General features: G+C 41.7%; 1 protein-coding gene across 4 annotated transcripts in view; it reads left to right on the top strand.

Moving 5' to 3' along the window:
* Positions 1-1216: 1216 nt before the first annotated feature.
* The window catches only part of HCLS1 (hematopoietic cell-specific Lyn substrate 1), a 31922-nt gene continuing 16975 nt past the window's right edge, over positions 1217-16163 (top strand). Inside the window, exons 1-3 of one of the 4 annotated variants that reach the window (XM_028504567.2) lie at positions 1217-1454; positions 4105-4188; positions 4734-4807. In XM_028504567.2, coding sequence (XP_028360368.1) covers positions 4105-4188; positions 4734-4807 — 158 coding nt within the window. In that variant the 5' untranslated portion in view covers positions 1217-1454. Of the gene's footprint in view, positions 1502-1528; positions 1769-4104; positions 4189-4733; positions 4808-16163 lie in introns of those variants that run through there. The other 3 variants (XM_036018154.1, XM_036018156.1, XM_028504565.2) reach the window with 3 other exon arrangements.

The raw sequence follows: 16163 nt of genomic DNA, 5'->3' as shown, positions 1-16163 counted from the left end.
GAATGGGCCCCCTCCACAGAACTGCAGGTGGTGGGCACTGGGCAAAAGGATGACAGAGATTGCTCTGGTCGTAGTCTCCACCACAAAGTTAAGTATTGGGTTGGCCAAAAAGTTTTGTTTTTTTCCATAAGATGGCTGTAGTAGTACTTAGTTGTCTTTAACTTCATTTGAAACAATTTTGTTTGATCATATTGTGACAGTTGTCATATTAGTGTGTGTTAAAAAACATCAAAATTGGTGAATTTTTGTAACCATTTTAATATTGAAGGTGGAAGAAAATACAGAACATTTTCGTCATATTACCCTTTGTTTTTTCAAGAAGGTAAAAATGCAACCAAAAGGCAAAAAAAGATTTGTGCAATATGAAGAAGGTGCTGTGACTGATTGAATGTGTCATAAGTGGTTTTCGAAGTTTTGCGCTAGAGATTTCTCACTGGACGATGTTCACTGGACGAAGTTGGGTAGAGCAGTTGGAGTTGAGAGTGAACGAATTGAGACATTAATTGAGAACAATCAACATTATACCATGTGGGAGATAGCTGACATACTCAAAATATCCAGATCAATAAAGTTATTGGTGAAAATGAAAACTGTGTCTTTTACTTTATGGAAAAAACACACAGACTCTTTGGCCAGCCCAGTATTTAGTTACTCACATTTCACTGGCCAAAACAAGTTACCTGAGCAAGTGTAACTTAAAGAAGAAAGGAAGGGGCAGCAAATCTTGAACAGTAGTACAAAATGCCACAGACCTCCTGTCATCTGGTACCACCTAGTTCTTCCAGACGTCTTCCTACTAGGAATCAGCTCTGAGTTAGCTCAGATTCCTCACTGTCTCCTAAGTGATCTGAATTTTTCTCCCTCCATGTCTTGCCTTTCCCCTGTGACTTGTTCCCTTTCATCATTCAATTAATCAATATTTATTTGAACACCTACTATATGCAAACCCCAGTTTTAAGTGCTGTGGGAAATGTAAAAGTGAGTTTCTGTTTAATCTTACCCTGCAAGGTCCACATAAAAATTATTTTTCCCATTAAGCCTTTCTTGATTTCTTCAGCCAATACCAAACTGTCTGCTTTCCGTTGCACATGCAACCGCCCACATATTTAGAACACAAATTTGTTTTTGGTTGAATGTTTTGCTTCCCTGGCCAGCTATAAACTCTGAGAGTAAGAGCTTTTTTTTTTTTTTTTTTAACTTCCCTATGACTTTCAAAGTCTTGCAAAAGATGAAACATTTAGTCCTTTTTTTGTATTAAGTGCCTAAGCAGAAGTAACTGATTCAAACTTCAGGAAGTAGCTGTGAGGACACAGTGGCAGGAAATGACAGAAAACCTGAATACGGAACTGAAGCAGCCGCTCATTTTCTCGCTCAGAAGTGGCAGCAGCAAGAGAAGGAGCCAAGTGTAGATGTGAGGAGCAGGGAGCTTCGAGCAGACACTCGCGCTGTTGGAGGTGGGTACTCTGAGCAGTGGGAAAGGGAGCACAATGGAAGAGTTGAGGTAAGAGGAACCTACCTCACTCTTAACTCCTTATTGAGAGATGAAGTCACCGCTAGTAGGCTTTTAACCTTTTATGGCCAGAAGGTCTGTGTGGGCGTGGTTGTGGACAATGAGTATCTGGGGATGGAAACAGAAGTGGGTGGCTAGAGCCCAGGGAACAAGATCCAGCACCCATCTAGTCCAGAACCCCTGGTTTCTGCAGAGTCTACAGTCCTCTCTCAAGACCGGTTGCTCCCAGCCACTGAATTGGGAGGAGGGCCACAGGAGGTAAAGACCAAGTCTCTGCTCTTGGAGAGTATGATTTACCAGGGTGAGACAATTCACATAAATGACGTAATAGCTTAGGAAGTAGTTGCTCACGTACACCAGTGCTGAGAACCAAGAGGTGACGGAGGCCAAATAGGATGATGGTGGGACTAGGATTGGTTTCTGTGATTGTATGATCACAGAATCCCAGAATGTCAGAAGTGGAGGAAACCTTATAGATTAGCTAGGTTAACCTCTTTATTTATTTTTCCACTGGGGGAAAACTGAGCATCTGAGACATTCAATGATTTACCAAATTATTTAAGTTAATCATGAAATGTCTACCCTGGTACCTGGCAACTAAGTACGTATTCTTTGTTGATCCCTTTACCCGTGTTTCCACAGGGGCTTAGTAATAGAGCTGGGTGATCCTCTGACTCCCTATCCATGTGCTTTACTGACGCTATAAGGCAGCCTTATGATGAGGCCCTTGGTGGCACTTGATGTTCTGGGCACCATGCCTCTCTAAGTTACTCTCTGGGCTCCTACCTCTAGATAGTATGTCTTGGTTTCTGGCCAGTAGCACAAGGATACTCAGTTGTCTTCGTGTCAGAAACTTCTCTTAGTTTCAAAAACACATGAGGATGGGAGATTTATGGGAGAGTCAGGTTGAGGCCTTGGAGGAAGAGCAGGGAAGAAAATAGGACCATCAGTCTGCATTGCTTTCTTATTGCTCATGAATAGTTCAGAAATGTCTCCTTTACAATTTTCTGTGTGAAGTCCTCTTCTTGCAGAGCAGCCTAGGAGCCAGGACCTAGGTCTTGTCTACCTTCCCTCCCCCCATCTATAATTGTTGCCTCACAGGGGAAGGTAAAGCTGGTCTCAGCAGTGACTCATCCCACAGTGCAGCTGACTTAGTCAATATGTCTCCGGTGTCTTCCTTGCATCTCTTTAATCAATCTACCACAAACTTCCCTTGGGCTGGTTTCCACAGCATTTTTATTTTATTTTTGTTTAAGATTTTATTTATTTTTGGAGAGATGGGAAGGGAGGGAGAGAAACAGCAATGCGTGGTTACCTCTCACACGCACCCTACTGAGGACCCAGCCTGCAACCCAGGCATGTCCCCTGACTGGGAATAGAACCAATGACCCCTTGGTTCACAGACTGGTACTCAATCCACTGAGCCACAGCAGCCAGGGCTCCACGGCATTTTTTAAGGAGCATGGAAAAGGAGTTTTAAACTGGAGAGGAAACTTAGAGACTCTGAGGGGCCTAGGTGGTGATGCTGCAGTGTCCCAGGAGTGGTTGTAAGAGGGATTCCTTTAAGAGACAGTGAAGAGCATGGGAAAGACACCAGTGGGATGAGGAGTCTGAGCAGGGAGGGATGGGCAGGGGAGTTGCCAGCTAGCAAGTGGTATCAGGGTCACGAAGTCTCAGCAGCCATCAGAGCAGATGAGCATTGCCTGTTTCCTCTTCCCACCAAGATCCGGGAACCCACAGATGCAGAGCAACTGTGCAGCTCCTCCTCATGCACAATTGTCAGGGCCAGTGAAAACCCTGGGGATGTCTCAGTAGAATAAAAGTTTGGTACTCCTTCCAACTGGTGTTCTCTAAGCAGTTCTTTATCATTTATTTAGTTAATAAAAATATAACTTCTAATGTTCAAAATGAGGGATTTATTATATGCCATTTTTGCATCAGTTATCTTCTTTCAAAATATAATTGACCTGTTTTTAAAAATGGAAAAATAAGTGACTTATTCTAGGCAAATAATGCTTCCCCATGCATTGCCCAGCCGAGGAATTCCAGCCCTGCTGACCTCATGCCTCTGTTCAGTGGCCAGCCTGAGTGGAGGTGGAATAGCATTTGCACTAGGAGTTAGCAAACTGCTTAATAGAGTAAAGCAGTTTGTAGAGCGGCATGCAGATGTTCACTATCAAGAGATATATATTTTGATAGCTATGAAAACAGTCATAAGTAGAAACCTGAGTGAAATGGTGCTGTAATTCTAGTGATGTTGAGCACCCCTCGTTGATTGCCACTTCAAAGCCACTGCCTGGCCAGTCTCTTGGCAAATGAATGATCCCAGCACTTTTCACACCCAGTTATTTAGTGTTACCTACACCCATAGTGACTTCTCTCCAGACTCCAGTGAGCCCAGGCCATGTTTGTTTGTAAATAATTCCCCTGGGGCAGCTTCCTAAAACTCCCATCTGCTTTGCCTCCGCGTCTATTATCTTCTAACAAAAAGTGGCAAGAAACATTGAGCTGCTCTCTCATTGACTTCAGCATTCTTGTTTTCCCTGGTCTTGATTTTTCTCCTCTAATTAATTGCCATCTTCTCTCACCCTCAGATGTGGAAGTCTGTCGTAGGACATGATGTATCTGTTTCCGTGGAGACCCAGGGTGATGACTGGGACACAGACCCTGACTTTGTGGTGAGTTTGGAAATGGCTTTGCTTGGATAATGAAAGGTGAAGAGGCAGCATTTGGGCCACTCTGTAGCCTTTGCGGGTGCATAGAAAAAGGACAGTCTGAGGCCAAGAGAGCCCTCATGAAAGAACGGACTGTAATGAGTGGGGCATGCATGATATTTGATGTTGAGGATAGAAGGGAGACAGGTGAGAAGGAGAGGAGTTTGACATTGTGATTGATGGGTTATGACAGACTATGCTGAAGGAGCAGGTTATTCTGGGTCTCTTTTGGCCTGTGAGCCAGGAGTTAGGCTGGACATTTGTAATTTGGGGGGATTCTGAAGTCATAGGAGACCTGAAGGGGACAGTGTGAGGATGTAGTAGGAAGGGAGGTTTTAGAGCTCACCAGTCTAATTTAACATGGGGGCCAGGTGGGTACACACAGAGGCATCTGACTGAAGGAGGCAGTGGATGCAGGGGACATGGAGGGCATGTGTGTCAGCTGCGTGGCCCCTCTCAGCGCAGCACATCTCTTGCCATCTCTTACTGCTGAGTGCTGTCTTTTGCAGAATGACATCTCTGAGAAGGAGCAACGGTGGGGAGCGAAGACCATCGAGGGCTCTGGACGCACAGAGCATATCAAGTAGGTGCCAAATAGACTGGGGAGTGGGAAAAGGATGTGGGAAGAGCCCAAGGAAAACTTTGGAGACTCAGGGAGGAAGGAAAGAAAGAACGTAGTTTGCATCTATGAGTCTTTGTGGTCTTTTTCTTTTTAAAAAAATTTACTGGGTCATCCTGGCCAGTGTAACTCAGTCGATTGAGTGTGGGCTGCGAACCAAAGGGTCACCACTTTGATTCCCAGTCAGGGCATATTCCTGGTTTGCAGGCCAGGTCTCTCATTAGGGGCATGTGAGAGGCAACCAGTCGATGTATCTCTCACACATCGATGTTTCTCTCCCTTTCTCCCTCCCTTTCCATCTCTCTAAAAATAAATAAATAAAATCTTTTAAAAAATTACTGAGGTTTCAGGTACACAATTCTATAACACATCCTCTGTACACTGTATTGTATGTTCACCACTCCAGTTTTTTCATGAGTCTGTCCCTGTGTGTTCCTGTGTATGTATGTCATTGTGTGTTTCTGTTTCACGTCTCTGTTCTTATCCCCCTCAACCCTGTTATTTCTCTTTTCTTTCTAACAACTATGCTGTTTCCCCAGCTGGGTCTATTATAAGAGATTCAGAGAGGAAGTGGCTTATGCTGAGGTTATATCACACCTATCTATCTATCTATCTATCTATCTATCATCCATCCATCCATCCATCCATCCATCCACATAAATATAAATGTATGCCTAAAATCTAGGGTGGTTTTAGGTGGGCCATGGCAGATTCAGTGAGATGTAGAGGTAAAGCACTCAGAATTAGTATTGTAAAAGAGAATGATATCAAGTCCAACATCCAGTCTGAATCATTTTTAAAACAAAAACATGTATTTGGCTACTTGATAGAAGTTGGAAGCTGTGAAAAGTGATATGAAGAAATGTGACACTTGGAAACTTGTTGATTAAAACTATTTTAGTACTGGTGTCTAGGGGTCCTAAAGATAATAACCCAATATTTTACTAAAAGCAAAAAGGCAAAACAAAAAACTCTGATAGTGTAAAAAGAGAAGGTCCTTACAGACCTGTCTAGGGTTTCTGTGGGTTATATTGTATGGTCGGATTGAGAGAGTTCTTCTCTTTCCTGGGCTATTCAGGATCATCTAGCCAGGGCTGCCTACTTTGGATAGTATCAGAATGTCCAGTTTTTGCAGCAAGGTAGACACTATAAACAGTAAAACAGGAGCAAAAATAAGATACAAAAATTGACAACTACACGCAAATTTGCAAAACTAACACAGCTTTAAGCTCCATTTTAATGCCCCACCCCCACTATAACAACAGTGTTTTTAACCTATTTTCCTCTAGATTTAAAAAATGCTGATGGATGGCCACATTGCACAAGCAACACACTATGAAAACTTGGCATATTTGTATACAATTTGATAATATTGAGTACTATGTATTGTTGTTTAACCAGACATGAATGGTTTATTTTAAGTAATTGCAATGAATATTATTCTTAAACAAACCAAGCAATTCTGGTAGCAGTTGGGGAGATGAAAAAAAATGAATGAAGGTCATGTAGAAAGTTTCTTTGTGCCTTCCGAAGGCTCAACGATCAAAAAAAAAAAAAAAGACCCCTCCCTTTTGTTTTCTGAGTAAAGGCCACTCAGCCCTGGTATCTTGACAGTTATTAAGATTAAGACACAAACCTCCTCGTACCTTTTCCCTCCCAGTGCCTGTCGCATGCATAGCAGTAGAACATTTTTTTTTAAATGAACCTTTTTTTTTTTAATTTTATTTATTTATTTTTAGAGAGGGAAGGGAGTGGGGGGAGAGAGAGAGAGAGAGAGAGAGAGAGAGAGAGAGAGATCAATGTGCAGTTACTGGCGGTTCTGGCCTGCAACCCAGGAACGTACCCTGGCTGGGAATCGAACCTGGGACACTTTGGTTCCCAGCCCATGCTCAATCCACTGAGCTATGCCAGCCAGGGCTCGCAGTAGAACATTTTAAGGAAGACTCCTAAATTCCTGCCATAACCTTATGAACAGAGCTTGGGTTTGCATTCACAGCTCTGCCATTACCAGCAATGTGAAGTTAGACGTATAACCTCTCTGAATCTCAGCTTATTTATTTGTTAGAAGAGGATGATAATAGCTACCCTGCAGAATTCAATGGGCTAATATGTCCTGATGTCTAGAGCAGTACTTAGTACCTCTTAGCAGCTCAATAGTATTACTTCTCTTTCTTGTCAGTACAGATTTAAACAGATTCTCTTTTAAAAACCTAACAAACATGTAAACAGAAGCCAGTCTTCTTTCTTCCTAAGTGGCGTCTACGTGGACTGTCATGTGGCATAATCTAGTACCTACATTACGATGATTGGAGACCCTTGGGGTTGTAAAATTTGGCGACTCTGCATGTTCCTTTCTTAGCCTTACTGGATCTACATATGATAGAATAAATAGTGGAGATATTTACATGAAACCTACTCCCCTCCCATTTATCTACACTACCAAGGTGTCAAAGTCCAGTCTTTGCTAGTGACTAGCCAGGTAACCTGGCACAAATCACTTCTCTTTTCATATTCTCAGTTTTCCCGTTGGAATCAAAAAGACCTCTAGAGGACCTTCCAGCAGTGAGTCCTCTAAGATTCTCTCTGGTTAGTGTGAGCTCAGCCAGTCTTTACGAGCACAGATCATATGGTAATCACTGAGGTCCTTGGGAAAGAAGAAGCTGGAGAAAACAGTAGCTGCAGAACTGAGATGACTCAAAGCAGGAAAAGGAAGTGATTGTGGTTCACACTAATCTCATTACCTTCCCCCACACCGCGATCTTTCTTTTTTAGGTCTGCCTAAAATAAATGTAGCTTGGGGATCGGTTTCATGATTAGGTGAATATCTCAAATGATCCTATCTATCCCTCATCTATTGTATAAAGGAGTCCTGGGCCAGGCAGCGCCAAACAGCCTGGTGTTTACTAGGAACTGCCTGGTTTCTGTGGGTTGTTGCCCTTTTCTCTGTCTCCTTCTGGTCACTCATGCCCATTCCTACTCCTGTGCCTCTCTACAGTCAGTACTCCCATTCCCTCTCCTGTGTGGACGTAAACACGGATCTGCCTCTTATCACTACAGATTAGTTTTGCCTGTCTTACAATGTCATGTAATGGAATAACACGACATTTTTCTTTTGTCTCTGACTTCTTTTGTTCAGCATAATGTTTTTAAGATCTATCCATGGTCTTCTGTGGTTCTTTATCCAAGTAGTATCCAACTACATGGATATACCACAATTTGTCTTACCTGTTACCCTGTTGGTGGACATTTAGGTTGTTGACAGCTTAGGGCTATGACAAATAAAGCTGTCCTGAACATTTGGGCTCAGATCTTTTCATTGACATATGTTTTCATTTCTTTTGGGAAATACCTAGGGGCGAAATCACTGATTCATAGATTAAGTGTGTGTTTAGCTTTTTAAGACTAATGAATTATTTACTTTTTAAATTTTTTAATTATATTTTACTGATTATGCTATTACAGTTATCCCACTCTTTCCCTCTTTACTCCCCTTCACCCAGCACTCCCCAGTACCTCAGGCAATCCCACACCATCATTCATGTCCATGGGTTATGAGTAAAAAGTTCTTTGGCCACTTTGTTTTCTACACTGTACATCCCCGTGGCTATTCTGTAACCACCTATTTGTACTTCTTAATCCCCTCACCTCTTCCTGCATTCCCCTAAACCCCCATCTCATCTTTTCTATCTTCTTTTTCTTAAATAAGTCCCTTTAACATTTCATAGAATAATGGTTTGGTGATAATGAACTCCTTTAGTTTTTTTCTTGTCTGGGAAGCTCTTGAACTGCCCTTTGATTCTCAATGATAGCTTTGCTGGGTAGAGCAGTCTTGGCAGTGTGTCCCTGTTTTTTCATGACTTTGAATGCCTCTTGTCAATCTGTTCTAGCCTGCAAAGTTTCTTTTGAGAAATCAGCTGACAGTCTTATGGGAAGCCTCCCCGCCCCCCCCCCCCCCCCCCCCCCCCCCCCCCGCATAGGTAACTAATTCCTTTTCTCTGGCTGCTTTTAAAGTTCTCTTTATCTTTAACCTTTGGCATTTTAATTATGATCTTGGATTAGGCCTCTTTGCATCCATCTTTGAACTTCTCTGTGCTCCCTGGACTTGCATGACTATTTCCTTTACCAAATTAGGGAAGTTTTCTGTCATTATTTTTTCAAATAGATTTGCATTTCTTGCTCTCTCTTCTCCTTCTGGCACCGTATGATGTGAATGTTGGAATGCTTGAAGTTGTCCCAGAGGCTGCTTACACTATCCTTGCTTTTTTGGATTCTTTTTACTTCTTGTTCTGAATGCTTGTTTTTTTCTTCCTTATGTTCCAAATCATTGATTAGATTCTCAGCTATATCCACTTTACGGTTGTTTCCCTATAAATTGTTTTTTTTTTTCAATTAGTGTATCCTTCATTTCTGACTGGATCTTTTTTTGTGCTGTTGAGGTCCTCATTAAGTTTCTTGAGCATTCTTATAACCAATGTTTTGACCTCTGTCATCTGATAGATTGCTTATCTCCATTTCATTGAACTCTTTTTCTGGAGTTTTGATCTGTTCTTTCATTTGGGCCATGTTTCTTTCATCTCCTCATTTTGGCAGTCTCCCTCTGTTTGTTTCTGTGTATTAGGTAGAGCTGCTATTACTCCCTGTCTTGATAGCATGGCCTCATGTAGTAGGTATCCTTTAGGGTCCAAGAGTACAGCCTCCCTATCCAAGCTGGGTACTTGAAGTGTGCCCTCCATGTGGGCTGAATACACTCACCTCTTGTAGTTGAGCCTTGATTGTTGTTGGCAGGTCAATGGGAAGGATTTACCCAGACCAGTCAGGTGTAAGAACTGGCTGTGACCATTGACCACCAACCTCCACCCTCTGTGGAGGATCAGCAGTGCAGGGTCAGGGACATGGTGCTCCAACAAGGTCTGTAACTGTCCACTGGGTGCACAGGCTCTGGGGTTTCCTGGTTGTTGCAGGCCAAGGTCAGCCCCTACCTGTGTTTTTCCTCAGGTCACCCTGCCTGAGCTATGAAGCAATCTGAGAAGGCTGCTACTTGTGCTGGGCTTGGTGATTCCCAAGTAATGCCATCTGTGAATCTACACTGGCTGCTGCTAGTGTTGGGTCTGGGGCCACTTAAGAGGTATGGGGCTGTGGGCTCACTGAGTCCAGCTGTTGCATGTTTGAGAAAATTTAAGAAGTTGTAAAGCATGAGCCAAGACCAGCCATTCATATGTAAAAGCTGCTGGAGTGGGGCCATACGTTGGGTGGGGCAGAATCTCTGGGGATCTCCAGGGCAGGGCAAACAGTGTTATCCAGGTTGATAGAGTGTCAGATATGGCACCAGCTGCTGCCTCTGTGACTCTATTGGGAGAAGGTTCAGAAAAGGGACAATGCTTCTGCCTGCCTTTCTGTCTGGGAGAAAGCTGTCCCCCAGCTCTCACCTTGATGCCAGGCACTTCAGCCCCCCACCCCACCCCCATACCACTGGTGCCTTTCAGTCTGCTACCCCAGTGCTGGAGCTCAGAGGGAGTGAGGCTGAGTAAGTCCGTGTGTGGATTCTTTAAGAGGTAGTAGTTGGAACTCCAGTAGTTTCTGCTACCAACTAAATCCCCCTGGATTTTGAAGCCAGAAATTATGGGGACTTATGTTCCTGGCACTGGAACCCTGGGCTGGGGCTCCTGATGTGGGGGTGGGACCCCTGGCTCCTGAGATATCCCTCCCAAATTTCTATTTTTTTAAAATATATTTTATTGATTATGCTATTACAGTTGTCCCATTTCCCCCTTCACTCCCCTCCACCCTGTGCCCCCTCTCCCACCCACCTTCCCCCCTTTTAGTCCATGTCCATATGTCATACTTATGAGTTCTTTAGCTTCTACATTTCCCGTACTATTCTTGCCCTCCCCCTATCTATTTTCAACCTACATTCTATGCTACTTATTCTCTATACCTTTTCCCCCTCTCTCCTCCTCCCACCCCTACTGCTAGCCCCCCCCCTTGTGCCCTCTATTTCTGTGGTTCTGTTCCTATTCTAGTTGTTTACTTAGTTTCTTTTGGTTTTGCTTTAGGTGTGGTTGTTAATAATTGTGAGTTTGCTGTCCTTTTACTATACATGTCTTTTCTTTATCTTCTTTTCTTAGATAAGTCCCTTTAGCATTTCATAGAGTAAGGGCTTGGTGATGATGAACTCCTTTAATTTGACCTTATCTGAAAAGCACTTTATCTTCTCTTCCATTCTAAATGAGAGCTTTGCTGGATAGAGCAATCTGGGTTGTAGGTCCTTGTCTTTCATGACTTGGAATATTTCTTTCCAGTCCCTTCTTGCCTGTAAGGTCTCTTTGGAGAAATCAGCTGACAGTCTGATGGGAACTCCTTTGTAGGTTACTGTCCCCTTACCTCTTGCTGCTTCTAGGATTCTCTCCTTCGTTTTTACCTTGGCTAATGTAATTATGATGTGCCTTGGTGTGTTTCTTCTTGGGTCCAACTTCTTTGGGGCTCTCTGCGCTCCTTGGATTTCTTGGAAGACTGTTCCCTTTGCCAGTTTGGGGAAGTTCTCCTTTATTATTTGTTCAAATAACTTTTCCACTTGTTGGTCCTCCCCTTCTGGTACCCCTATAATTCGGATGTTGGAACGTTTAAAGGTGTCCTCGATGGTCTTAAGCTTTTCTTCGATTTTTTGAATTCTTATTTCATCATGCTTTCCTGCTTGGTTGATTCTATCTTCCTTCTGGTCCACTGTGTTGTTTTGAGACTCAGATTCCTTCCTTTCACAATTGGCTCTCCTCCGTATGTCTTCCTGCATCCCTTTTATGGTAATCTGCATTTTTTCATGTAATTTGGATCCAAAATCCACCAGTTCCATGAGCTTCCTGATCACCAGTGTTTTGAACTGTGCATCTGATAGATTGGCTATTTCTTGGTCACTCAAAAGGATGAGTCCTGGGGGTCTGATCTGTTCTGCTGGAAACATGTCTTATGTCTTTCCCTGTCTCTCCTATTATTTTACTTATTTATTTATTTTTTCTCCGGTCTGGTCGCTCCTGTTACGGTGGGGGGCTGAGCCTTAGGTGTTCACCGGGGCTGGGCGCCCCAGTCGCTAGCTTGTGACGTTATGTGTGGGGGCAGGGGCAGGAGCGGGGACAGGAGGGATCAATGGCGACCCTTCTGTTCTCCTGGAGTCAGACACTTCCCTGGGCTTCTGGGCCGTGAGCTCTTCCCTGGTCCCCAATCGCTGCCCCACTGATTCCCCCAGCCGCTGCTTGCGTACTCAGGGATCACGGCTACACCGCTGCGCTCTTGCGTCCCAGACTGCCGTCGCGCCGATTTTGCGCCAAATTTCCCCCGACCTACACGCGCCTGCGACCCGCGCCCGCTCGCTCGGCTTGGCTCGTAGTCCCCTACCAGTCTGGATGTACGGGTCTACTTCAACTTCTTGGCTGTCCGACTTCCATTTAGATAAATCCTCTGACAGTTCTGATATTATGACTGCAAATCATTGTTGTAAATTATTGTGGTTCTGTTCTTGGTTGTGCGAGGAGGTACGGTGCGTCCACCTATTCCTCCATCTTGCTAGAAGTCCCTCCCAAATTTCTATCCACCACATGTGACTGTGGGACCAGCCCATTCTGCAGCTGTGCCCTTCCTACCAGTTTGGTTGGATATGTTTTCTTTAATTCCATACTTGTCAGACTTCCATTCAACTTGATTTCTGATGGTTCTGAGTGATGTTCTATAATTTAGTTATAATTTCAATGTGGTTTGCAGCAATGCAAGCTATGTTTACCTATGCTGTCATCTTGACCAGAAGTCTGCCCTAACAAATTATTTCCTGATAGTAATTTATTAATACTATTTTTCATTCCTCCCAATAATGTATATTTTTTAATTGTTCCACATCCCTGTCTACACTTAGTCTGTTAGTATTTTTAATTTTAGCCACTCTTGTGGATATGAGGTGATTTTAATTTGTATTTTGCTGGTGAGTAATTTTATTGAGTGTCTTTTCAAGTGCCTTTCATGTATCTTTATGTTTTCATTTTGGTGTCTGTTCAAATCTTTTTTCTCACCTTTAAAGTGGCTTGTTTGTATTTTTATTGTTTTAAGAGTTCTTTATATATTCTATATACAAGTCTTTTGTGAAATATGCGTTGTACAAATATTTAATCCAGAATACAACTCCCTTTTTTATTTTATTAGTGGCTTCTTTTGAAGATCAGAAGATATTAATTGTGAAGTCTAGTTTATAAAAAATGTTTATGGTTAGTGCTTTATGTACCTAAGTAATTTTTGCCTCTTTCAAAATTATGAAAAGTTTCTTCTATATTTTGTTCTAAAATATTTATAATTTTAGGATTTATATTTAAGCCTGTGATCAAATAAATTTTTGTGTACAGTGTGAAACAAAGATTGTTGATTTTTTTTTTTCATATGGATAGTTCATTATTCCAACACCAGTAAGAGACTACTCTTTCCTCAATGACTTACCTGGCTTCTTTGGCCAAATACATGGAACTCTATTTCTAGATGATTTTATTGATCAATATGTGTTCCCTGCCCCATATTATTCTGTACTGATTCTTATAGCTTTATAACAAATAATAAAATCAAATAGTCTTCCAATTAAAACATTTACTCTTCCAGGATTTTACATTTCCACATACATTTTAGAGTAAGCTTGTCAATTCCTATAAATACACTTGTTGGTATTTTGATTGAGATCATATTGAATCTGTGGATCATTTTGTAAATAACTAACATCTTACTGATCTTGCGTTTTCCAGTACATGAACATGGGATATCTTTCCATTTATTTGTCTTTAATTTTTTTCAGGAATGCTTTCATGTGTTCAGGTCTTGACATATATTTTGTTAAAATATTTTTATTTTATTTATGCTAAAATATTTTGTGTTATTTCGTGTGATAGTAAGTCACATTTATTTTTAACTTTCAGTTTCCAATGTCTATGGCTAGTATGTTAAAATAAAATTGATTTTGATAGTGACCTTGCATCCTGAGACCTTGCCAAATATACTTACTGGTTCTAGTAGCAACTTTTTCTTTTTTTTGTAGATTCTTTAGAATTTTTGTTGGGAGTAAGATTTAATAGTCTGAATTACTCACCTTTGTGCTTTTATTTTTGTAATAAAAACAAAGATCTGTTTCTTTTCTTAGCTCTATTTTGAGGCCTGAACTTCACTTGGTTCCCATAAACTGCATTTTTTTAACAGTGCTGAAGTTTTGGTGGTTTTTGTTTGTTTTGTTTTGTTTTGTTTTGTTTTCCGTATTTGTGTGAGCATGCTTCTGGGTTCTCTATTTTGTTTTTGTTTTGTTTTTGTTTTTGTTTTTTTTTTAGAAGATTTTATTTATTTATTTTCAGAGAGAGGGGAAAGAAGGGAGAAAGAGAGGGAGAGAAATATCAGTGTGTGGTTGCCTCTCACACACCCCCAACTGGGGACCTGGCCCACAACCCAGGCACATGCCCTGACTGAGAGTCAAAGCAGCGGCCCCCCTGGTTTGTGGGCCAGCGCTCAATCCACTGAGCCACACCAGCCAGGGCAGTTCTGAAGTATTTTAAAATAGGCATCTGAGAGTTACCATGTCAAAAGTTTCTTAGCTATGCCACTAAACACATTGAATTGTAACTCTTTGTTTTCTTTTCTTTCTCTTCCACTTGACCACTATCTCCATACACCAGTGGTGTCAAACTCATTTTCACCAGGGGCCACATCAGCCTCGTGGTTGCCTTCATAGGGCCGAATGTAATTTTAGGACTGGATAAATGTAACTACTCTAGGGGCAAGGAGCTCAGCACTACCCCGTTGGGTAGAAACAAGGTGCCAGACCATATAAAACAAGGTGGAGGGCTGGATTTGGCCTGTGGGCCTTGTGCTTGCCACCTGTGCTATATACCAGTCATCTTTGTGTCCTCAGGGCCTAACTATGTCTCACACTCAAAAGTTTAATAATAAATAGTTAATTAAAATTTATTGAGTGAAAGACTGATATAACTAAGACCTGCTTAAAGTGGCTTCAACTATATTCTAAAGAATTTGATAAGAAGTTGGTCTTCTGTGGCCCCAACATTTTCATTCAAATATATTATGTATTGGTATGATCCTCTGACCAACCTTGCTGTCATCCCTTAGGTAGTATTTCTGAATCTCATTTTCTAATCCATTTAAAACAATGTTTTCAACTATAATATAGTTATGGCCCATGTAACAATCACTGGATTCATTAAAACTTTGCAGGCTTTTCACATTTCAAAGTAACGTTTAGTCCTATTTTCTTCATTTTTCATCTGAGTATGTTGGTTGGGAAGTGTCAGTCATTTGTATGTTCTTGGAACCAGTACCTTCCTTGACACAGATGGTTCTAAAGTGTTGGTGGTTGAACTAGCAACACAGGATCTCTGCCTTCAGTGCTGCCAGAGGGTTTAGCACAGGCATGGGAACAGAGGGTTCTTCCAGCACTTAGTTTAGTTTCATCTGGCTCAAAGCCAGCTTTCTAAAATTAACTGTGACTGAAGCTGAGAAGGCTTTTTAAAAAGGCCTTTGGTGGGCTTATACTACAAGGCCACCAGATGGATCTATTCTTCCATGAAAGGAGAATTTCTGCTGTGAAATGGCCATTCTACCTGCAACCTGAGCTAGTTAAGTTCCAGTAACATCACCATCTCAGTTCCCTAAACATTTATTTCTTGCTGTAGGAAGTCAATTACTTTATTTAGGGTTCTCTTGCCCAAATGTCTCTAAGAATCCCCAGGGGTCTTTATAGGTGTCCAAGGGTCAGTCCTGATGGTCACTTGTTGGTGCTGGTGCTGGTGCTGAGCTATCGCTTCATATCTTCAGACCAACAGGCATGTACAGGTGCTCTACCACCATGGTAAATAAAGAAGGAAGTGAAGTAAGGAGAATGCCTGCTTTTGGTGTTAATTCTCTTAGTGATGCAGGTGTCTCAAATCAAGGTTAATGGAGCCTCACAGTGGTGCAACTTTTAGTGGTAACACTGAATTTTATTAATTAGCTTTTATTAGTTTTCAGTTCTCCTCAGATTTGTGGATAGGGATGATGAACATTCATTTTTGACAAGAAAATATACAATATACTTAATATGTAGATAAATTTCCTACTGCTACATTTTTCATAAGTATCATTTTAAGTGACTTCCTAGTATGCTATTGAAAGATAATATTGCAATTTATTTAACTATTCTTCAGTTATTGGCCATTTAAGTTGTTTCTTGGTCCTTGCTATTACTATCTACAATGTCACTAGACATTAAGCTTTTCCATATTTAAAATTACTTTCTTAAGCTAGACTCCCAAGACTAGAT

This window comes from Phyllostomus discolor, chromosome 2, assembly GCF_004126475.2.
Source record: "Phyllostomus discolor isolate MPI-MPIP mPhyDis1 chromosome 2, mPhyDis1.pri.v3, whole genome shotgun sequence".
In the NCBI taxonomy this organism is placed as follows: domain Eukaryota; kingdom Metazoa; phylum Chordata; class Mammalia; order Chiroptera; family Phyllostomidae; genus Phyllostomus; species Phyllostomus discolor.
This window is presented reverse-complemented; position numbering and strand designations above follow the sequence as displayed.